Genomic DNA, 26,153 nt, shown 5'->3' with positions numbered 1-26,153 from the left:
GATCTCCAGTTGCATTCTCTGCCTACAGCAAAGCTCACAACAATTGTTAAGCAGTTATAAATCGATCTGTACAAGCTTAATTTTGAACAGGTTAAGAGTAGAAAACTTGATTCTTGTTCCAATGGTAGTTGAGCATTCTGGTCTCCTGGCACAGCTACTGGCCACGACTTTTGATCATCTGTATTCCCAACTCTGTTAAAACCTAGTTGTTCTATTGTCACCTCAGCTAAAGATAAGACTGATCTGCTAGTATACCACTTTCTTCTGACTTGTGTATTGATGATCTTGGTAAAACACCTTATATCATTATCAGTACACTCCATTCGAAGTCTCTTTCCTTCTATCTGATTAACAGTCGCCAGTATGGATTCCATCAGTGTCGATCCACTGGTGATATTCTGGCTTATGTTGCCCATCCATCAACAATTTCAATGGAAAAGATTGGTAAAACTCAAACAGTTGTTCTTGATATTTCAATGGCTTTGATCGTGTTTGGCATAAAGGTTTTCTAAATAAGCTTCCACCTTATGGTTTGTCAACTGTTTTTGTAATTTGGTAACCAATTTTCTCTCTGACCCCCTCACTGTGGGTGATGATAGATGGATCTCTGTCTTCTAACTTCTCCACTAATGCTGGTGTTCCCCAAAGTTCAGTTCAGTTCAGTTCTTTCTCCTACTATTTTTCTCTTCTATCTTAATAACCTTCTTCCATTGACTGGAAATCCTATCCATAACTTTGCTGATGACAACATATTGCATTTCACCATCTGGTTTGAGAAACGTTCAACTTCTCGAATATCCACTATCAATTCCTTAAATGCTGATCCAGGAAATTCTATAGTGGGTCAAAGATAACTTAGCTGATTTCAAGCTTTCTAAAACTTGGTGCTATCTTATATGTCACAAAAACAATTCTTTTGTTCCTATGTTTATCTTCGATGATGCTGCGATTTATAGGCAAAACCATATATCTCTATTGGGGATTACCCTGACTTCTAATCTCTCTTGGCATAATCACCTTTCAAATATTGCTTCCTCTGCATCAAACTGGGTTTTCTCTTTCACTCTCGGCATTACTTTTCTTCCAAACAGCTGTTCACTCTGTACAAATGTGCCCTACCATGGAATATTGTTCCCACATTTGGGGCAGTGCAGTCAAAACCTCTCTCAGGCTTCCGGATTCTATTCAAAACAGGGCAGTTAGGCTAGTTAATGCCTCATCTCTAATTGTGTCTCTCTGCTCTCTGTCGTATAGACATTCTATTTCTGCTGCATGCCTTTTCTATAGATACTTCCATGGGCACTGTTTTTCTGAATTGGCTTCTATAATTCCTGTTCTCTCTTCCAAAGAAGTCTGAACACGTGCTGCAATCAGCATCCTTTTACTGTCCAACTTTAAATTCATAGAACCACGTTCTTTCATACATATTTCCTGAAAATTGCAATCTATAGAAGTTCAAGTCTAATGTCAACAAATATCTTCTTTCATCTTTTCAACCTTCAACCCATGTACAGTACTAACTACTATAAGTTCTAATATGTGTTGTGTCTGGGTTTTCATTAAAAAAAAAAAAAAAAAAAAAAGAGATACATAGTTGGGCAATGTGTCTTTCAGAATTAGTTATATTGTGCAAGGAAGTCCAGGGCCTCTGCCTGCACCAGCCAAAAAAATAATAATAATAAAATAAAATAAAAAATAATAAATTACATTGTCCCCAAGTTGTAGAATCATTGAAAGAAAATTTAAACAAATCAGTGAAAATTTGATCCTATTCATTCTACTTTTTCCTCTCAGAGACTAATACACCTCATTCAGGATACCCTTGAAGGTGCATAGTTACTAAGGTAACTATGCACATATAGGGAAGTCAAAAAGACTTCCCCATTTGGAAGTCTTTTTGCATATTCCATTCATATTCCATTTGCATATTCTATTCATACTGCCTGTTTTTGGATCATTTTACTTTCAAGAAGCTTGATAGTTTTTTTTTTTTTTTTTTTAGGTGCAATCTCCATACTTCTGCACAGTATGTCTGTGCAGAAGTACTTTATCTTCGGCTGTGTTGTAACTTATGAATATCTTTCTTTTTCCTAATTTCATTCAGCCTACACCTAGTATATAAATCATTTTAGTGATATTATTCTCTAAGTGGAATCTGAATTTTGCTGCATTAAAATGTAGCTGCCACTTTTTTGACCATCCCCAATCTGTGTCCTTCAGAATACCATTATTGTCTAAATGATCCTAAGATGCACTCTTGATCACTGCTCCTGATTTTCCCTGCTGCTGAAGTAACACTAGATGACTGATAGTTATACAATCCACTATTAGAACTCCCTTTATGTATTGCTGACATATTGATGCTTTTCCAATCCTGGAAAGCTTGCTTTCCAGGATTCCAAGCTAACAGCTAATGTGTGTCATAAGCTTGCTTTCTTGCATAATTTGCTTCTATTAATACTAATATGAAGATTAGTGAGGGGAACAAGGGGTGCTGTTATCAGGTAAGCCTGATAAGAGCAATTCTGCAAATTGCAGTGCCTGGAAACTAAGCACCTGCAAAGAGATCTGATTTGAGTTTTTTTGTTTTTTTTTTTTGTGGGGGGGGGGGGTTTATGCTGTATAAACTTGTTTGATTTCATTATTAATACTAACTGTAGGAGCCATATTCACCTTTAGACTTGAAAGTTTTTTAATAAGTAATCTGAAATTTCAATAATATCAACTGCATACTTTCCAACTTTACTCACACAGTTTCTTCACACCATGTAGAGTCTTTCACTTGTAAATATCAGTGGAAAGTACTTCCTGAATTCATCAACGATATCAGCTGGGTGATATAAGCATTTCCTGTGCCCATTACATAAGAGTGCAGTCTCATTTGTTCTTTTCTTCTCTTCTTTGTATTCATATACAGTGGTACCTTGGTTTGCGAACATAATTCGTTCCAGAAATGTGCTCGTAATCCAAAGCACTCGTATATCAAAGTGAATTTCCCCATAAGAAGTAATGGAACCCCAGATGATTTGTTCCAAATCTCAAAAATATTAATATACTGTAAAAATGATTAATACAAAATACATACATACCTTTTTATATTTTTAATATTTAAATTTAATACACATAAAGCAATTGACAAGTCGCAACTCCGCTGAACGAGAAGTTTTTTTTTAGCCATATTTAGCCGCTTATTGAATATTTTTTACATCAAATTATTTTTTGGAAGTAACTTATAGACCTAGTAAGGATCGTTAGTTTATTCTGAATTGAGACAGCGAGATTTGAAAGTTAATTAATACTTAAGTGTCCATAGATTACCGTTCGTAACTTCCCGCCTTTGTCTTTGTCATACGATCGTCATATATCGAACCTAGTTAGCGTTAGTATAGTATAGGTTATAATATTTTCAGTGATCGGTAAAATCTATTAAACTTCTTGAACTTCGTTGGCATTTAAATTGTACTTTTAACTAAATACATATACCGACTTAGATTACAAACGTAACATAATTAATTAATACATAAATGACACGGAAGTTATATAAAGGGAACTCGGAGATAATTAATAGTTGACACTAAAAATTATGTATCCCGTTATAACTGTGTTGGGAGATAATTTAGGGTTATAAACTGAAATTGAAATTTTATTTAAATTAAAAGAAACATGACTCAGACCAGAGCAGAAAAACAAAAGGCTCAAGCTAATGGAAGTGCTGTGGCTCTGAGGAGAACTGAAGGGGGCAGTTGCCTTCTGAATCACAGCCTTCTAAAATGCACAGCTTGCATGATGTTTGTTGAGCATTCAGGTATGGGACATGTTATTGCCATGGGGGATGTCTTTGTGTGTGCGCGATGCAAGGAGTGTATCGAAATCAGGCAACAACTCAGCGTTCTTATGGGCCTATATGAGAGCTTGAAGGACAGGGTGGATGCCCTTGAAGGAACTAAATTGAGGGGCCCATCAAGCTCTCAGCTGCCCAAATCAACGTCAGAGCTTGCACTTGGTCGTCGCGCAACACAGCGGCAACCCCCAAGGCACAATGCGCTGGTCACAAAGGAACTAGTAGTTGTTGGTGACTCTATTGTCAGGGAAACGGTGAACATGCTTTGTAAAAAGGATAGGTAGAACAGGACCAGGGAATGTCTGCCAGGGGCAAAGGTTGATGATATTGTAGAGCAGATATCATCTTTTAAGGGCACAAAAGGTGATATACATGTACACGTTGGCACTAATGATATCAAGAGTAGGAGACCGGCAGAATTGCTTAACAAGTACAGGTCACTGTTGAAAAAAGCCGTGAAATAGGGTTGATTTTGAAAGTGTCTGCAATTCTGCACAGACACGATAGGAGGGAGTATATGATGAGAGCCTTGTCGATCAATTCGGCCCTGAAAAGATTGTGCAAGGCTCAAGGGGTAGAATTTTTTTCAGCCTGGACTGTACTTGTTAACAGGAGAGATTGCTTCTACAGGGATGGGATACGCTTAAATAGAAAGGGTGCAAGAATATTTGCTGATGCTATCGAGGCAGTGTTAGGTGGGTCGGAAAACCGCTAGCTTGGGGGGAGACAAAGACGAATAGATTAACAGTAGCCACTGGCAGAGGTGAAAGAGATTCTTGCACTGCTTCTATTGGAATGAGCAGAAGCCCGAAAAACAAGCTGCAGGATATTTCAGAGACTGCCGGGAGCATTACGGTACAAGTAAACACATGGGTTGTGTTAGGGTAGCTAAGAATAGAAATAGGTGCATGTATACTTGCATGTACACCAATGCTAGGAGTTTAGTAAATAAATTTGATGAATTTGAGGTATTGCTCAAAACATCAAAGGCAGATATTGTTGGGATATCAGAGACGTGGTGTCACACAGATATAAGGAATGCAGAACTGGAATTTGGGGAGTACAACGTCTACAGAAAGGATAGACTGGATAGGAAGGGATGAGGGGTTATGCTATTAGTTAAGAAATACATAAAATCCAAGGAAGTGAAGCCAGTGGACATCGCTGGACAGTGCAGTGTCGAGTCAGTTTGGTGTGACATAAGCATTGGGAGATCAAAATTGAGAGTAGGAGTGTGCTATAGGCCTAATGATTGATGAGTATAATAAGATACTATACAGGGAAATAGAGTGGGCCAGTAAATCAGAGAGTCTTATAATGGGAGATTTTAATTTCCCAGATATTGACTGGAATTTGGGGACTGGTCACTCACACACTAGCAAGGCTTTTGTGGATTTATTGGATGATTGTTTTCTACATCAGCATGTTCAGGAGGCAAATAGAGGGAAGAATACTCTTGATTTGATTATCATCAGTGATTCTTCATGCATTAAGAATCTGCAGATAAATGAACCACTAGGTGGCAGTGATCACAGTGGGCTGAAGTGGGATTTACTCAAAGAGGTAACTACAATTAGGGGTAAAGGGAAGGGTTATTGCTTTCGTAAAGGCGACTACGATGGACTGATACAGTATTTAAATTCTATACAGTGGGACCAACTGATGATGTTACCAACAGCAAATGCAAAATGGGAACTTATTTTGGAACTTATCTTGGAAGCTACTAGGCTATACATACCAACTAAGAAATATTGTTCAAAATTTAGGCCTAAATGGATGTCAGATGAACTGATGAGGCATATGGCAGAGAAGAAACATGCATGGGATACATACAAATTAACACAAGACACAGAAGCCTATGATAGATACAAGTTGATCTGTAACCAACTTACAAAGGAGGTTAGGCAGGCGAAGGCAGATTACGAGAAATCTTTGGCAAGGGATGTAAAAAAAAACAGCAAAGACTTCTTTACTTATGTAAACTCTAGAAGGAAGGGGATGAATAAGATTGGTCCACTTGATATTGATGGGTCAACTGTTGATGATCCTGCTCAGGTAGCTAACAAACTAAATGAATATTTTGCATCGACATTCACACATGAGGAGTTATTTAGCGAGGGAAAAGCCAGAGGTGTATTCAACTCTAGCAGTAAGCTAGAGAATCTTGTAATAACTGAGAGTAAAGTGGAGGAGAAATTGTTGAAGACAAACACAAGAAAGGCACCTGGGGTGGATGGGATCTATCCAGTTATATTAAAGGAGGCAGCAAAGGAAATAAGGAAACCCTTAGCAATAATTATAATAGCTTCCTTGGACTCAGGGGAGGTACCCACAGACTGGAGATGTGCAAATGTCACCCCAATTCACAAAGGAGGATCAAAGGCTGACACAAGTAATTATAGACCTGTGAGTTTAACTTCTGTTCCAGGAAAATTAATGGAGGCACTAGTTAAAGAAGCACTGCAGGATCATTTAGACAAGAGTTCAGCTACAGCTCAGACACAGCATGGTTTTGTTAAGTTGAAGTCTTGCCTGACCAATTTGATTGGATACTATGATGCAGTCACAAAGGAACTGGATGCAGGGAATAACTTTGATATTATATACTTGGATATTAGAAAGGCTTTTGATACTGTTGCACATGGAAGACTGCTGCACAAATTGGAGCAGTGTGGCATTGGAGGCAAATTGCTGCTGTGGATAAAGGGGTGGCTGAGGGGGAGAAGACAGAGAGTGGTAATCAATGGACACTGCTCGTCGTGGACTAATGTTATTAGTGGAGTCCCTCAGGGCTCAGTGTTGGGTCCATTATTGTTTTCTGTATTCATAAATGATATTGATGAGGGTATATCAAGCTTAATGTCGAAGTTTGCAGACGATACAAAGGTAGGCAGGGTTGTCAAGGACACTACTGACACTATGCTGCTGCAACAGGATCTGGAAAGGTTGAGCAGATGGGCTGAGAGGTGGCAAATGAAGTTTAACATTGACAAATGTAAAGTACTACACATGGGAAACAGCAACCCCAGAGCAACGTATCAACTCTATGGTACTACACTGACAGTGGTAGAGAATGAAAGGGACCTGGGGGTAGTTGTGCAGGCAAATATGAAGTTCTCTGAGCAGTGCAGATGGGTTGCAAGAGTAGCTCATGGTGTATTGTCAATGATATACAGGAATTTTGCCAGTAGGGATAAGGAGGTGATTATCCCCTTGTATAAGGCAATGGTCAGGCCACACCTTGAGTACTGCATACAGGTGTGGCACCCTCATTTTATCATTATTATTATTATTAGCCATATGGTGCAAGGAAGCCCGAGGCTTATGCTGCACCAGACAAAAAAAATTCCTGAGTTACCTTTCTAATTCTCTCTCTCTCTCTCTCTCTCTCTCTCTCTCTCTCTCTCAGGGTAACTCAAAAATTTTTTTTGACTGAGAGAGAGAGAGAGAGAGAGAGAGAGAGAGAGAGAGAGAGAGAGAGAGAGAGAGAGGAAGGAATCACCAAGGAGAAGAATGATGATATCCGGCTCAAGACCCTGAGTGTGCCAGGTCCATACTCACCAGATGTGAGCCCCTGGGGTTAATTAGGAAGGATGCAGATTTGCTTGAGCATGTACAGAGAAGGGAAACAAGATTGGTGAGGGGAATGAAGGGATCCTCTTATAAAGAGAGGCTTAATTTCTGCAAATTGCAGTGGCTGGAGACTAGGCACCTGCGAGGTGATCTCATTAAGGTGTATAAGTCCTTGAATGGATTGAGCAGGCTGAATGCCAATGGGATTTTTACTCATGCTCAGAATACAAACCTGAGGGGGGGGGGGGGACATAGTTTCAAACCGAGAAAAGACAGTTGTAGAATAGATGTGCAGAAGTTGATAAATTCATGGCAGAACTATACAAACATTTGGAATGAATGGTTCACTGAAGTGGGAAGATAGAGCAGAGTGCAAGAATTTTGGGGTGGGCGGTACAAATCTTGATGGTGCCTCCGTAGCCAGGTGGGCAGGAGCAGCAGTGTGTAGCACACGCCTCTTGATTAGACTGGGGTTCGAGCCCGTGACCACCAAATACGGAGGATGTGGAAAGTTCAGGGAATGACCACTGTATATTCCCGGAGCAATATGGCCTCAGTTGCTAAAGCTCCTAAAAACCAAATAACAAACAACAAACAAATCTTGGTAACTAAATATCTCAGAGGGATCTGCTTGTGGTTTATAAGGTTCTGAGAAGGGCCAGTGAAATGAATAAAGGTGAAATTTTTGCAGTATTATGTAACACTACAACTTTTATGTAACATCGGTCCACTTCTTCCAATCCACCTGTTACGAAAATTTTCATTCAGAAAACACTGAACACTGAGAGCAAAATGACAAGGTGAAATTACAAAGTGAAAATGACCATCTTGCTGAAACACTGTATCACCTATAAGTCCTAAATGTGTTACTTCAGGAATAAAGTAATTCTGCAGCATTTCCAAATAACTCTCACTATTAACAACCCGTCCTTGGTCTTCCAGATCATGGTTTATCATTGACATTTCTGCTCTTTATTGATTATGAAAAAGCATATGACAATGTAAACAGGGAAAAACTTTGGCAGATTCTACATGAAGAAAATATCCCAACCCAACTCCGGAAAGCGATCCAAAGCCTATATAAAAACTCAAAAGTCTGTATAAAATATTCTAATGGCCAACTGTCAGACCCAATTAACACCAATAAAGGAGTGAAACAAGGATGTGGACTATCACCAAATTTATTCAAATTTATTTTGCTAAACTACATCAATAAAATTCTTAAAGAATGGAAACAAACAAATTAACAACGGAATACAGTTGAACAACAGGAGTAAAATCCAAACTATATTACATGCTGATGATCAAGTCATAATTGCAAAATCGGAAGATGAACTACAGATAGCAGTAAATGAACTTAATAAAATAGGTAAAAAGTACGAGATGAAAATCTCCACCTCAAAAACAAAAATCAGTGGGATTATGTGGAAAAAACATACAAAGAGTCAAAATTGTTATTGAATAATAGAACAAATATCTGACTTCACCTATTCGGGAAATTTAATATCAAATGAAGGGAAAGACATCCACACTAAACTACAAAAATATAATAAAATGAATGGAGCGATTAAACGCCACTTCGGAAAACAAATGACAACTGAAACAAAATTACAACTGCACTACATAACTTCAAAACCAGCCCTCTTCTACAGCTGTGAGACTTGGGTCATAAATAAGAAATATGCACACAAATTAGAAGCAGCAAAAATAAGATTTTTAAGACCATTATTAAGCTTTACAAGACTAGACCACAAAAGAAATTTAGATATCTGCGAGAAATTAAAAGTAGATAACATAGTAAATGACATAAAACAGTATCAGGAAAAATGGATCAGCCACATAGAAAGAATGCACCCAGACCGGATCCCAAAATTAGCCTTTAACTACAAACATACAGGCAAGAGAGAGAGATGTTGGTCGACCAACACAACGATGGCGAGATCAAGACCACCTTCAAAAGCTACAACGGAACAGGTCTTAAAAGACCTAAGCTGGACCAAGTTCATGATGATGATGATAAAAAAAAAAAAAAAAAAAAAAAAGATAATAAAACTTTATAATAATAATAAAATTTTTGCTAAACTACAATAAAATAAATGAATCACCCTTAGTACATAATTTTAATCATATTACATTTCTAACATTTTTTACAGATTGATTTTATCATGTATAGAAGGGAAGTATGAAAATTTAAAACTGTACAAGGACTTTATAATGACCCTGTATAATAATATATATATTTAGTGGAATATGTGATTTACTGTCCAAAAATTGGCAAAATATGAAAATGGGTAGGTTCAAACTCTTGTGGCTGCTGTTTTCTTTCGGAATTTGCCCCTTTAAATCTATAAGTTAGTATTAACATTTATATAAATATTTTATATCTTCACCATTACAGATGGTGGGTTGGTTGGTATGAGAATTCTTTAGCATATAAGGCAATTTTAATCGAATTGTGCCAGTTCCCATAGTTTGCAGTTCATATGGTTTTGTTGTATATTATTTCTATGCAATTGAGGGCAAATTTGTAAAATGTGATTGAAAGGGTAGCCAGTTAGTATGAAAAAATCTGAATGAAATAACAAAAACTACTGAGAAACTCTACTGTTTTTTTATTATTATATTTAAATTATAATTTCAATGTAAGGAACAAATATATCATTAACTTGCATTTCGATTGCTAAGAAACTCGAAATGTGATTTTCCAAACATGTGGTTGTTTTAACTTAGATTATTTACTAAGTAGTTTCAGTGAATCATTTCAAACAAAAAACAAAAAAGTGATATTTCATTTTGCAGTAGTCAGGTGTGTATCTAATTAGAAAAAAACTTTCTTACCTCATTATTAATATTATCAGCTGTGGTAATGACCCAATGAAATATGCTATCATCCAGCTCATTTTCCTTGGACAGATGTGAATAAAGCTGTGGATTCAATTTGTATTCCATTTTCCACTGACAAGTGTGTTGCATCTCAAAGTCACAATTCTGTTTTACTATTAAAAAAATAATAATAATCACATCCTGAGTATTTTGAGAGCTAACAGAAATGTATGAAGTTCAGTGGGCTATTGTTAAAATCATTGCTAGTGAAGAGGAAAATAAAATAACTATATAATGAACTCCTGTTTTAGCCTCATTCCATTTAAAATTAAATTATCCCCTTTCACTCACCAAATTTTTTCAAGAGCTCTAGTTTAAGTTTTGCAAACAAAATAATTATATTTCTGGGTATTCTTTCTAAGAATGCTCAAAAGCCATTTTTTTCCAATGATATACAAAAGAAGCCCTCCTTCTATCACATTACTCTTCCACCATACCTACCTGCCAACTTTAGAAATTTGAATCTCAAAATTGATATAGATTATTATTATTATTATTAGCCTTAGGTGCAAGGAAGCCTGAGTCGTATGCTGCACCAGCCAAAAAAAAAAATTGAGTTACCTGAGAGAGAGAGAGAGAGAGAGAGAGAAGTAGAAGGAAATCATCAAGAAAGAGAAGAATGATGATATCCAGCTTAGGACCCTGGGTGTGCCAAGCCCATACTTACCGGGTGTGAGCCCCTTGATTTTGAGATTCCAAGGAGTGCACCACACTGAAGTTCCAGAATGCTTCTCCCAAATTAATAATGAACATAGAATCAATTTATAATCAAAAAGAAGGCATGTTGAATAGGTGTTCACTAGAAATCAAAATATTAAATTAAAAAATTAAAAATTCTAGCCAAATCATGACCAACTGAATTTCTGCATTAGTGTGTAAAGCCAATCAACATCGAGGTCTTAATAAAGATGGAAAACTATGTGAAGTTACAGAAAGATAACTGCTTATGCAAATGGAGCCTAATTCATATACAGTAAACTAACTTATATACTTTATCACGAAAGGGCCTGCTGTACTGGAGTCCATGGTTAAGAAAAAATATACAGTATAATCTAGTGAATGTATTTAATGAATTACATTCATTAAATTTAGTGAATGCACACAATAAATGTACAGAAGCTTTTGAGGCTGACGAGTCTCTTTATCAACTAATAGATTGAAATTTGAATACAACTGATATAGTTATGAGTGCAATGAGCTGAGAGTGAAGTCACGTTATTCAAGCTGGTTTCGTATTGTTGTCGCACGGACATGCGCTGTTTTACTCCAGTGTTTGTCGAGGTGTAAAATGGTTGTCTCCAGGACGGGGTGCATTCTCATCCCTATGCAGTGGTTTATGGCCTTCAGATTGTTCAATATATTAAGTGACTCTAGCCATGCGCGGTGGCGAAAGTGTCGTGAGTGGTCCACTATTTCGAAGCCACGATTTTTCCTGATTTTAATACTCTTTTTCCTTTGGTCAATCATCTTATTAATTACCATGCATTTTTAAATGTCTATATAGTGATCTTGTTTAAAATGCCAAGAAACAATAAACCTGGACAGAATCATCTGTCCTCTTAATTTATGCTTTTGAGTAAGGGAAGACAGAAATGAAATTCTATGAATTATTAAATTTGTAGATTTTTTACATAATGAGATAATCATTCTCAGTGCCAATGACATTAATTTTATGTTAATAACATTACATTCATTACATTTTATGTTAATAACATTACATGCTCTTTATTTATTTTTTTTTATTTTACATTATTTACCTACTTTTCTTGCTAATGCAGCAATCAGTTTCCTTTCTGTATGTGTATACATACAAAATGGCCTGAATAAATTTGATTAATGACAACATCATGTTTATACAGAAATGTACAAGATATGTTTAATTTAATATAATAAAAAAAATTTATTTAAAATTTTATTATTATTTTTTTAACAGCACAGAAAAAGGAGTTGAAGGTACCAAAAAAAAAAAAAAAAAAAGCATATGCAGGCAGGCTTTAAAGTTACACATTGCTAAAAAAAACAATGTTATCTACCAAAATATTAATGAAAATTAAAAAACAGAATTCAAAAGAGGGTGGTCTCTACTTATGGTGCTCTTTAGGACCAGTAACTTCAAAAGTGCTATAATGGTTATTCGCTCTATTAATAAGAAAAAAAAAAACTATAAAACAAACTAACAATTAGTATTACTATTAGTATTAATTAGTAGTGGCAAATGATGCAATATTAGTCCCAAGAAATCCATATCTTTCTTAAAATGATTCTTCCTGACTAGGTAGTACTCAAGATGCAGCCTAACCACTGTTTTATACAACGGGAAAAATTGCCTCCTTATACTGTTGGGAAAATTCCTGTACAGAAATCCGGGGACTCGTATCTGGTGAGCACAGGCTTGGCTCCCCCAGGGTCCTGAGCCAGATATCATCATTCTTCTCTTTCTTGGTGATTTCCTTCTACTTCTGACCTCTTGTTTTCTCGGCTGGTGCAGCAAAAGCCTCTTGCACCATAAAGCTGATAATTCTTTTGTTCTTCACCACCTTGGGTGAAGTATCATTTAATTGGTTTGTTATTCTGGGAGTACTGCTTGACATAGATTACATCTACATATGTTAATCTTGTTTGCCACTTCTCAACCATCTGCATAATTTTGTCATATCTAGTGGACCAATGTGGTTTATGGATAAGCAAACAACTATTTTCAGCTTTTAATTGCATTCTAAGACAAAGCCTTCTCATATTCTGCCTTAACTAGCCTAACTCCCATAACGATTTGAGTGCTGACCAATTTGTATTTACTACTAGTTTCTGTGTCCACTGCTAAATTATAATCATCACCCCCCCCCCCCCCTTTGCCATTCATCAATTCATCTGACATCTATTTAGGTCTGAACTTGAGCATTACCTCCTGGCTGGTACAAAAAGCTCAGCACTTTCTACAATTACTTTAATGAGGTATTCTACAATTACTTACCTGAATGAAAGACCACTGTAGTTGCCTTTATGAAAGCAAAATCCTTTCATTTCACTCTTGATAGTAGCTATATATCTTTAAGTAGAGCCCACAACAATATGTTATGATCACTTCTGCCGGAGGTACTTTTATAAGGATATTCTTATTACATGACAAGTAACTGTTCACAATCAGGTCAAGAGAATTGTTTCTCTTGTTGCCTCTGTTATATGCTGCTGCTGAAGAAAATAGTCATCTAATAAATCCAGAATATTTCTGATATCAGTGACTAATGCACAAGTTCTAGTCAATGTTTGGAAAATTAAAATCCTCAGTTATAAGACATTCAGATTTATCAGCTCATTCTGTGTAGCTATTCATTATACTCTCACAGTTATTTGGTTTATAGTAAAACTCTTATTCCCATTTTAGTGTTCCCAATGGGGAACACTAAAATGGGAATAAGAGTTATGTTATGTTATATCAAACATAAGCACTTGGAAGAAGCTGTCCTTCCTATACACAGTCTCACCATTTTCAATTACCATATCCCTTATCTCTTAGTGGAACATTTCTGACAATGCCTGCAATGTCTTGATAGTAATTTCTGCAACATTCCTGCAATGTCTGTTTTTGATGACTTAACCAGCACTACAAATTTATCATACTTGTTTACTCTATTCCTAACATTTCTGTACAAATAAGTATATTTGTATCTGTTTTGATGCTTATTAACTGTAATACAGCTCATGTATTTGTTTGACTCCTCATGAGTCAACCCCTTCTCTAGCAGGCCTTGTAATCTCCATTACCTCGATTTCCTGGCTGCTGTATGTTCCAAAAGAAACAGCACAAGAATCACTTTTGCCTCTGCTTGTAGCTGTTATTCTAGAATTAAACTGCACTAAATGGCAAATTTCAAGAAAAAAACAATAATAATAATTAAACAATAATAATAATAATAAAAAAAAAAAAAAAGGACATAAGCCAGTAATTATTTATAAATTTTTGATTAATATTAGTATCAGTATTAGTGTTAGAAAGAATGCTATTGGCTGGGGAAGGAAGGAAGCTATCAAACTATTCAACTGACCTTTGAATTTCTCCAAACTTTCACCTCAAGGAATACTGGAACAAGTTACCTCATGGAAGTAATCTTGTTCGAATAATACTAGCCAACAAAAAATATTTTTTGTCATAGCTCCACAATGACAATATGTGATTCTGGAGGAAATAAACTGATTCTGAAAATCACCATAAAAAGTCTCTATTACATCTGCATCAAAAGATGTACCAATGTTTGATATTAAAATAAAGGGATATATAAGTATAATTCAAGTTTGCCATACAAGTGTAAAAAAATGTTATACATTCCCTATAACTCATTTAACTTTGGAAAAGAAATATCATAAATCATTGCAAAATAGTTATATTTCAATAATATATAATCAGCATACCTGCAATTGTCCTTAAAAATGTTTGCTACTAAGGGATTTTCTCTTGTATTCCTGCTTACTCTGCCTCACAAAAAACCAACAGTAATCCCCCCCATCATTACATAATCCCAGCAACCTTGGTGCCACTTTTCCATTGTGGAAATATCTTTATGAAACCACACCCCTTGTTCTTCACTCATCTCCCAGATTTTCGGGGGAAAATGTGAGATGGAAATGAATAAAATGAATTTTCAATGACATTAGCATTAGCATTAGTAGAGGCATATGATGCAAGAAAGCAAGCTTATGCAGCATCAGCCAAAAAAAAAAAAAAAATCTTCCACTTCATCCCTCCGTTCATTTGAAATACCTGTCCAGCTGAGCCTTATTTAGGCTATCAACTTCCACAACAAGAGATGGAAGTCTGTTCCAGCAACCAACTACCCGCTGGCTAAAGGCAAACTTCCGGACATCTAACCTACATCCGTCCTTCCTCAATTTTAATTTATGCCTTCTAAGGTGATTATTCTGAGCAAGAGGAAGAATCCCATCAGCATTGAGCATGCTCAACCCATTCAAGGCTTTATACACCTCAATCAGATCACCTCACAGGTGCCTAGTCTCCAGACACTGTAATTTGCAAAACTTAAGCATTTCTTCGTAAGAGCAACCCTTTGTTCCATTCACTAACCTTGTTGCCCTTCTCTGTACTCGTTCCAGCAGCTCTACATCCTTATTGACATGAGGCCTCCAGACCTGTATACAGTACTCAAGGTGTGGCCTGACCATTGCCTTATACAAGGGAATAATCACCTCCTTATCCCTGCTAAAAAAATTCCCTTATATCATTGATAAGACACCATGAGCTACTCTTGCAGCCCATCTGCACTGCTCAGAGAACTTCATGTTTCCCATATGTAGTACTTTACATTTGTCAATGTTAAACTTCATTTGCCACCTCTCAGCCCATCTGCTCAACCTTTCCATATCCTGTTGCAGGAGCAGCAGCACAGCGTCAGTAGTGTCCATAACAACCCTGCCAACCTTTGAATCGTCTGCAAACTTGGACATTAAGCTTGATATACCATCATCAATATCATTTATAAATACAGAAAACAATAATGGACCCAACACTGAACCCTGAGGGACTCCACTAATAACATTGGTCCATGATGAGCAGTGTCCATTGATTACCACTCTCTGTCTTCTCCCCCTCAACCACCCCTTTATTCATAGCAGCAATTTGCCTCCAATGCCACACTGCTCCAATTTGTGCAGCAGTCTTCCATGTGCAACAGTATCAAAAGCCTTTCTAAGATCCAAGTATATAATATCAAAGTTATTCCCTGCATCCAGTTCTTTTGTGACTGCATCATAGTATCCAATCAAATTGGTCAGGCAAGACTTCCCCCTTAACAAAACCATGCTGTGTCCGAGCTATAACTGAAGTCTTGTCTAGATGATCCTGCAGTGCTTCTTTAACCAATGCCTCCATTAATTTTCCTGGAACAGAAGTTAAACTCACAGGTCTATAATCACTTGTGTCAGCCTTTGATCCTCCTTTGTGAATTGGGGTCACATTTGCACATCTCCAGTGTATGGGTACCTCCCCCGAGTCCAAGGAAGCTCTCATAATTATGGCTAAGGGTTTGCTTACTTCCTTTTCTGCCTCCTTTAATATAACTGGATAGATCCCATCCAACCTAGGTGCCTTTCTTGTGTTTATCTTCAGCAATTTCTCCTCCACTTTCGACATTCGGCAGCCCATGTTTCTGTAGCACTCAAGTAAATTAGAACCAACATTTCATAGTTTCATAGTACCCAAACAACCATGTTTTACTGCCTTAAATGATCGCCAAAGATGGTTCTCACCAAACCATAGGGACTGCAAAAGGTAATGCTTTGAGTTTGCCACGTAACCTAAGGTTTGTACAGGTAACACAACACTTGTGAGGCACCCAAGATTTGCCTTGATCACCAATTTTACATCTGAAATAAAAAGAATACAAAAGTTTTGTAATGTCATAGATATTTTTCCTTTGAGCCTTTATGGTAAACCATCCACACACACAACAAAAATTGTCTTTGTCTTGATGATTGATATACTTCCTATGTGTTTGCTTATTCATTGTAGCACTAAATAAATTTCAAAAAACGTATTTCAGTTTTGAACAATACAATATAAAAACAATGCAAATTAAATTTTTATCACTACACAGTACACAACATGGCAACTTACTAGGTCTACTTGTGGGAAAACACTGAAAGGAAAAATATTTGCTAATTGGCAGGTAGAATTGGAAATTATTTTAACGATACTGTAAGGTTTGCAGGCCGCACCCTCCTAGTCTGGAGCGGCTGTTTATGTTTGGAGGATAGATTTACAACACTGAGAACGTGTCACGATCAGTTAATACTTGGAAAACCTTGGCACAGCCTACAAAAATCCTCACCAAAAACGATAAGTGTGCTCTCTTCAAATTGTAAATTGTTGCACCAGAATTTGAACCTAAGAACCATAGGTAGAAGTCTCATTATGTTTATTACAAGAAAACCAAGCCAGCGCCAATTGCTAAAATTAAGAGAATTAGCTTAAAATAAACCAGTATGTCAAACATTCTGGCTAGATTATGCGAAATTGGCATATTTTGGTAAAACATAACTCCCTTTATATTTAATAACTGTGATGTGAAACTATCATGGTAATTTTCGAAATCTACACATATAAATCGGTTAAAAACAGCATTTAAGTTCTTGGAGGTAAAAAGCGTGATAGCTGGTATAATCAACAATACATGGGCTAAAAGAAAACTTTCTGAAATCAGTTTAAACCTCTTCCTTTTATAATATGGACTCCAGTTCTGAAATCATTTTTCTAACAGTGAAAAGTTTTGTCTTCATTTTACTATTCTTCCCTGTCAGAGGCTTACAGATCTCAATCAGGTCTATTCCGAGGTATATGGTTACCAGGCTCTCTGGCCCAAATATTAAAAATTTTTCCTTACATGGATGTCATTCTGCAGTGCTCACCAACAGGCTTTTTTCAAGAAGTTCAATGTCTCTTTATATGAGGTCTCCATATTTGGACAAAGTATTTGAGTGCAGCCATACACCTGCCTTATTCAGTGGGATTATGCCCTCACTAGGTCTACAAGCAAATATTTGATAAATCATTGCCTTATACAGTGGAATTATGCCCTCACTAGCTATACAAGCAAATATTTGATAAATCAGTGACAGGACACCACGCATCTTCCGTACTGCTTGGCTACACTGCTTGGAGAGCTTAATGTCTAATGGTAGTGTAACTGCCAAATCCCTTTCCTCCATCCATGGTTTTTAATTTACCCCCCCCCCCCCCCAAATGAATAAGTTATTTGGAGGATACAATTCCTTATGGGTAGGACCTAGAAGTTCACTGGAATAAAACATAGCTGCTATTTTTCTTACAATACATGAGGACTGTTCAATGGTTAATGATCAGCACCAGGCACTGATCATTAACCAGTCTTCTGATCTTAATGTCATCGTCAAATTTTGAATTAAATCACATCCTCTATACCTTTGTTATGAAAAATCTGCTCCCAAAATTCAGCCTGACATGAATTCCTGGATAGTAAGGAATGTAGGTGGTAGGCACATTGTCCTGATTAATGGTGGTCTTGGGTGGACTGTGACTCCTGCGTTTGCAATAAGCATTTGTCCAATATGTGTGATGGGTAGCCACAATTGATCAAGTCTGACCTCACTCTGGAAATCTCATTGTGCCTAGCTTCATCTGTGCTGGAGTGGCTCCAAGCCCTGGAGAATGAGTGCGGGCAGTGCTATTGAAATGGCTAGGGGCATGGCTGGAACTGTAATTTGTGAATTGTCCGCTCCACTTTGGTTTACGGTACACTGAGGTTTCTAGATGTGGACCCACACGTTTTACCAGGACATCCAAGAATGGGAGAGATCTGTCTACTTCTAACTCTAGAATGAACTGGATGAACATTGATAAGGAATTAAGATATTCTAGCAATGTCGCTTCAGAGTGACATGGGATGACGGTGAAGATGTCATCAACATATCTGCACCATGTTGTAATAGGTACTGGTGGGTTCAGGAACATCTGCTCTTCCAATTCTTCCATGGCGGATGTTGGCCACAAAGGAACTAACAGGGAGCACCCATGGTATAAGGGTATAAGGAATCCTCAAAGGTAAAGACACTGTTTGACAAGCACACGTTGAGGGTGGTACAGATGTTGTCAGTGGACAGTGATGTTCTGTTTGGTAGGTTTGGGTCATTTTCTAGGAGCCTCTTGGTGCAGTTTATGGCCTGCTGGACTGGGATTGATTTAAACAGGAACACTGCATCGAATGATGCCATAAGCTTGTTTGCAGAAATTGAGAGCTCTTTAATAAGGTGAATGACCTCACCGCTGTTAGTGACAGTGTGGGTAGTATTTCCTACAAGAAGTATAAGAAGTCGTGCAACATATTTGGATAGTTCATATGTAGGTGCATTGCAAGCCACCACGATCTCAATCCCAAGCGGGACTACGAAGTAATTGACCAGTTCCAACATTTTCGCCACTGCCTCTGGTTAGAGTCACTCAATAATTATGTAATGTGTGAGCCATGAACCGCAACAAAGGCATGAGACTACACCCCATCTTAGAGGCGACTATTTTAAGTCTAGATAAACATTGGAGGAAAAACTACACATGTCCATGCAGTAACAATGATCACCAGTTTAATGATTGAATGGCCCACCTCGTGCCCTTGCAAGGCTCACTGCATGCACAACTCTGTGTCCATTAAATAATTTTATCTGTAAAGCTTCCATTTGTTGATAAAGTGGCACATTCAGCCTCAAAAGCTCCAAAATTATTATTATTTTATTTTATTTATTTTTTGGTAGTTGTTGGCGCATCGGCTTCTGTAGCCATAATGCACCTCCCAAGGTTTTTGCAGTACTTTGATCCAAGCCCGAGGCGGGATTCGAACCCACGACCTTTGGGTTGCCAGGCAGGCAGGCACTTTACCCACCCGGCTAGCTTGGTCGGCCCAAAATTAATTGTTTGTTATTTGGTTTTTAGGAGCATTAGCAACTAAGGCCATATTGCTCCGGAAATATGCGGTGGTCATTCCCTTGACCTTTCCGCATCCTCCTTATTTGGTGGTGACGGGTTCGAACCCCGGTCTAATCAAGAAGCGTGTGCTCCTTCCCACCTGGCTACGGAGGCGCCCCAAAATTAATTAAAATATTTCACTGGATATATGCGTTATTATTTTATTTTTATCTCTATGGATTCCAGTACAACAGGCCCATTCACTCTTAACACGGGTTATGTTCTCAACAATGATTAGCTAATTAATTTATGTTTAAACAATGATTGATTTATCCAAAGACATGAAAACGTCGACTGTAAAATCAAGCAAATTATAATAATAAAAAAATTATTTATGACTTACAAATGTTAAAGAATGTTTATTCTTCATCATCATCGACTAAATGCACACTCATTGATCACTAATTATTGGCTTGGCATGCGTTGGCTTGTTGCACAAGGAGTTGTTTTCTTCAGAAGTGCTTCAAGAGCATTTGTTTCCAAGATAATCTTCTCTTTTCTTTATAAATTTCACGATAGCATGCATAAACATTTTTTAACGGCACGCACAAACTGCAACTAACACAATACGCGCAGAGTAATGTTTACAAAGCTTAAAAAAAAAGGGAATGAAGAGAAGATTCTGAAAATTTATTTATGATATTTTTTATATGATTGAAGATTGCAGTAAAGGGGAAGGAAACACATTTCACGAGAATAATGTAAAAAACCACACAATTCCAGCTATCGGTATTTTTGCAAATGCAATAACATTTTGAGTTTACTACCTATTTATAATTGCTTCAATTAACAGAAAAGCACAATAAAATGGAATGTGCAAATTGTTTTTATTGTATTATGATTGTGACCTCCAGAAATATAAATTTCAACTTCTGTGGTCTTTGAACGAATTACCAAAAAAATAAATAAATAATAATAATAATAAATAAATAATGGGTTCAGATTATGATATTTTCATGATTCAACGATGGTGTCTCTGGAATGAATTAATATCGTAAAGCGGGGTATATTATATTGTATAGCTACATGCGTGGTTTTAATGTGGTACTTATAAATGTTTAATATTCATTTTTTCCAATTAATGTGACACACTATGGCCATAGTTGCTGATGCGCCTAACAAATCTCAAAACATACAAATAAACCAATTACTATTCATATTTTTGATTTTGTTGATACTTAAAAAAAAAAAAACTCATAAAACCAGGAAATCGTAAAGCGAGAACTGCCAGTATATGCATATGTATGTGTGTGTGTGTGTGTGTGTGTGTGTGTGTGTGTGTGTGTGTGTGTGTGTGTGTGTGTGTGTGTGTGTGTGTGTGTGTGTGTGTGTGTACAAGGTGTTTCAAAAGTGATGGTAAATAATTTAAAGGTGAACTTTACAGACTACAATATGCAAAAAAAGCCTAGTAAACATGGGTTCTTAAGTGAATCATTTTCGAGTTACTGCACATTTCTAGTTGGGATCCTCCACTGACTTGTTTGTTTAGGTTAGGTTATGCTCCTTCTCTTCCTTTCCCCTTTCTTAATGCTCTGAGATGTAGCAGGCATACTAGTACTTGTCAAAAGATAGTCAACATGGAAAGAGATTACAGCAATGAAGAGTATGAGGACATGCATGCACTTCATGTATGGTAAAGCCAACAGCAGTGCACTCGAGGCTGCATTTTTGTACCAAGAAGCATTTTCCTGCCGAAGGCAGCCCAATAGGCGCACATTCATCAGGGTACATCATCGCCTTAGAGAATATGGGCACTGCACATGGAGTATGAGCAGGTAAGCCCAGAAGCATAACACCTAATGTTGAGGAAGGAGTGTTAGAAAGAATAGAACAAAATCCAGGAGTTTCGACAAGGAGGGTTGCTCTGCAAGAGCGTATACTGAGTCATAGCAGTGTGTGAAGAATTTTACATTACCAATTACTGTATCCCTACCATATCCAGTGAACAAGGTCTTAGTGATACAGACTACCCTCCCAGAGTGCTCCCATAGTCAGTGGAGGATCTTACCAGAAAACGTGCATTATCTAGAAAACGGTTCATTTGCAGCCCGATGTTCACTTGGACTTTTTTGCTTATTTTTAGTTTGTATTTTGGAACTGGTCTATGGACCCCAGTTTGGGAAACACTGCTCTAAGGGATGCATTACCATTATCTCAGTGTTCCTTGTTGCATCTTCTTGTCCTTGTAGTGCATTGGACTGTTGATCTTTGACTTACATCTAAACAGCAATTGGATGGACAGGTTCTGTGAGTATTCTATGATTCAGAATTGTATTCTATGGCTATGTGAGTGTAGAGCAGCATTTCCCAAACTTTTTTTTAGTCATGGAACACTTTTCATCTCACAATATATCGACGGAACACTTATATATTCACAGAAGACTTACAAAACACGAGTTTAGCGGGAGCCAAAGAACTGCTTGCAATATTTTATTACATTTCGCAAACCCCCCCTGGAACTGCTCTATGGACCCCAGTTTGGGAAACAACACTGCTCTAAGGGATGAATTACCATTAACTCAATGTTCCTTGTTGCATCTCGTAGTGCATTGGACTGTTCATATTTGACTTACATCTAAACAGCAATTGGATGGACAGGTTCTGTGAGTGTTCTATGATTCAGAATTGTATTACACAGCTATGTGAGTGTAGAGCAGCATTTCCCAAACTTTTTTTAGTCACGGAACACTTTTCACCTCACAATATATTGATGGAACACATATATTTACAGAACACTTACTAAATACAAATTTACCAGGAGCCAAAAGACTGTTTGCAATATTTTATTACATACAATGCACTGTGCATCCGGAGCATCTTTATTTCCAACACATGTAAAGCCGAAATTCAAATAACTGTCATCATACTTTTGTTTTGGTCTTTTATTAGTTGGTTCTTGTTTTGCCACTTCGGATATTTTGGGGAACAAAAGGCTGTGATTGTTCATCCTCAATTTGAAGTGTAACAATATTGTATTCATTTTCATCAACCACAGTTGCACTACTAGAAGTGCTTTGCTTCTCATTTTAAAGCCCCTTTTTTCAACCACAAATCCATGGTCATTTATTTTAATAACAGTATTTTGAAATACTGATAATTATCAAAATATATTTAAATAAGGAAGTGAGTTTAGTTATGATATTGGTTTGCTTCCCCCTCTCCTTCAATCCATGTACTCTAGGCTAAATCACATATGAATGGCATATTAGATCACTACATTATACTTTTTCATAGATGGCATTACCTCTACGCATACTTTTCTATGCAAAGCCTACCAAAATAAAATGTTCTGTGGTCTATTTGATTATTAGTCTATGCCAGTATATTAATAAACGAAAAAAAAAATAATGTTAAAAATTATAATGATACAAAAGTGATGTCTGCTACAAATATGCAAAATTTTTTAATTTATTTTATTTTTTAAATTATTAATTATGATTTTTTTGCAGAACACTTGTTTGAGAAATGCTGGTGTAGAGTGCAGATATGTCTGAAAATCCCTGCCACCTATTTACAGTATAGTAAATAGGTGGCAGGGATGCCGGAAAAGCTGGCATCCCTGCCAACCTGGTGGACCTGGCACCACCTGGTTTAATAAATAAATAAAAATGTATTAAAAAGTCTCTTGGATTGATGGCTAATACATATCCATTTTCACACCTGAAGTAGTATTAGTATTAGCAATGGCCACATGGTGCAAGGAAGCTTATGGCTTATGCTGCACCAGCCAAAAATATAAAAAATAAATAAAATAAATAAAAATAAAAATAAAATAACAATAATATGAAGAAAATTAAAAAATAATAAATAATTAATAAGAGAAGAGGAAATATACAACCTATGCATTTCCCTCCTCACATAGGTAATTATTCAGGTAACCTTTCAATTTCCCCAAACTGTGAGTCTCTACCACCCATGAGGGTAATTTATTCCATTTATTTATAACTCGCTGGCTAAATTAAAACTACCTACAATCCAGTCTAAACAACTCTCCCCATAACTATAAATTATGGCCCCTCATTCTAGATTCATTTATAACTGTGAAAATTTCATCCTCATTCATTTTACTTATGCCTCTCAGAGCTTTAAACACCTCAGTGAATCCACTACAACCAACCATGTTTGCTCCATTGTCATAGCCCTGACCATGTCAATTTATTGGGACCTACATATTCTGGTTTTCCTAAAGCAGTATCTGTCAACTTAGTAGCAGTTGTCTTGTCAATGACAACATATCTCATGAAATGCTCTGAGAGGCATAAATAATATGAATGAGGATGAAATTTTTACAGTTATATGGCAAGGTACTTAATATATTTCGAGCTGCATCAAAGGATAATGTTTCCCCTGCAGCATCTAAAAGCTAAATTATGATGCCAAAAATTGAATAATAGTTACCAATCTTTCCAGTGTTTTTTTGATTCCTGTATAGCTGGTTCTCATAACTGATGCTATTTTTTTTCCCTTGCCAATAGCCATTGCCTGAACTAAAGCCGTTATGACTTGGATTCTATGATTTCCATTATTTTAATGCCTTTTTAAGAGTACTCATGTGTTTCCAATCATTGATGTTGTGAATGGAATAGATATTGTGACTTTCCAGTCACAATATCTATGTAATACAATAGAGGTCTATTGAACTGAAAACACAAATGACATGCAAAAGAGTAAAAGTAGTCCTTAGAATTTAAGTATATACTAGCCAATTGTTGGTTCTCTTTCTCACCATTTTGCAATAATCTGTTGCAACGAAATTTACTGAATATCTGTTTTTGTCATCCTTGGAGTAGCCTTCATCACTGGATAAGGGCATATATATTATGCTACTTTGCATATTACACTACATTGCTTTAAATCACTAAGTGGCATAATAAACTCATGATGGAACATTTTTCTGGTGGAATTTGCTCATGTCTATGAGATTCTGATGTGTGCATGGCCACCATGACCAGATTTAAGGTTGTTGTACTCCCAAGCTATAACATTTAAGAGGCCACCCCCAATGAGTAAATTTTAGATTAAATAGGGTTTCGTGGTCATCAAGCGCATATCATATAAAATGCTACACACATAGTAATACATAAGTTTTTATTAATTGTTAAAAAAATAACAGATATTTTTGACGTTGTTAATAATATCAATTAAATTAATAATATAATGAAACAAAAGACATTATTTTCATTCATTTTTGTTTAAAAAAATAAAGGCACGCATTATAAAAACAACCAAAGGTATATTGGGATAAATTGTTTTTTAGGAAAAGTAAAAGCAGAAAAGCAAAAAGTCTATAATAACAAAAGTAATTTTCATATTTTTGTATAGTGATGTTCATTATTTATAAATTATTTATCTTTTATTATTTTTTCTATACTGACGTGGAGGCCCTGAGCAGTAGTATGTCTAGCTTATGTGTAAATCCGGCCCTGATGGCCACATAACTTGAATTGCACACAAGAAGATTCATTACGAAACTCTTCATTTTTATTATCACTAAAATTTACATCTCTTTTAAAAAATTTGAGAAGTGATCTACTTAATTTTTGTTTTTTCCATCTCCAATTCACCTTTCATTTTAAACGAACCAGATTTGATTTTCCTTCCTATGCCAAGACCCCTTTCAAAACTCTTAAGCATATTGAATTCTGCATATTTTTCTATAAAAATTACAATGCAAACCATCTAATTATACCGAAGTTTTATTTAGAATAAAAAAAGCAACAAGTGAAATGGAATCAAAAGCAAAACCAACAAAGGCGACCATGTTATGTTGCAGTATAACTTTGTTTATCCGAGCAGTTCCATCTCCCTGTTTATAGTACAGTACTGTAGTGTAAATTAGTTTCTCTGTAGATATATGCATTAAATGTGCTAACTGACTATATTTTTATGCCATCTATTGTAATATTGTTAAAATGAAAATCCATTTGGACTCTTGGTTTCTGGTTTCTTCATTTCATTTTTTTAATTTTTAAGACTGCTGAATCATTCAGAAAAAAATTGTACATTTTTAATTTTAAACTTATTTAAAAAATTAATTAAGTTTAAACTTATTTATTTTAAAAAAAAATAATTTTTTTTCATTTATTCACTTTACTTTTAAGTTCAACTTTTCTTCAAAATGCATGAAACATTACATTAAGGTTAAAATTGGAGGAAGATCTCATAAAAGTTAAAGAAGAAATTACTAATTCATTTAAAAGATAATGAATTCATTATGAATTTGAGTGAAAATTAAATAATCAAGCATAATTAAATTAATGTATTAAAAGGATTAATAAGATGATTTCAACGGTTTATTTTCCAATATGTAGAGTCATTTCATGTTAAAATATAATTTTATTTCTTAAAATATAG

General features: G+C 36.2%; 1 protein-coding gene across 1 annotated transcript in view; it reads right to left on the bottom strand.

The window, feature by feature from the left end:
- Positions 1–26,153, bottom strand: part of LOC150078523 (MAM and LDL-receptor class A domain-containing protein 2-like) — a 765,548-nt gene that overhangs the window by 501,304 nt on the left and 238,091 nt on the right. The window contains exon 13 of the mRNA XM_090384594.1: positions 10,253–10,410. Within this exon, the coding sequence (XP_090240720.1) occupies positions 10,253–10,410 (158 nt within the window). The remainder of the gene's footprint in view (positions 1–10,252; positions 10,411–26,153) is intronic.

The sequence above is a fragment of the Mastigoproctus giganteus genome, chromosome 11 (assembly GCF_048544385.1).
Source record: "Mastigoproctus giganteus isolate SK-2022 chromosome 11, ASM4854438v1, whole genome shotgun sequence".
Classification (NCBI taxonomy): Eukaryota; Metazoa; Arthropoda; class Arachnida; order Uropygi; family Thelyphonidae; genus Mastigoproctus; species Mastigoproctus giganteus.
Note: the sequence above shows the minus strand (reverse complement) of the source record. Positions and strands in the feature narration are given on the sequence as shown.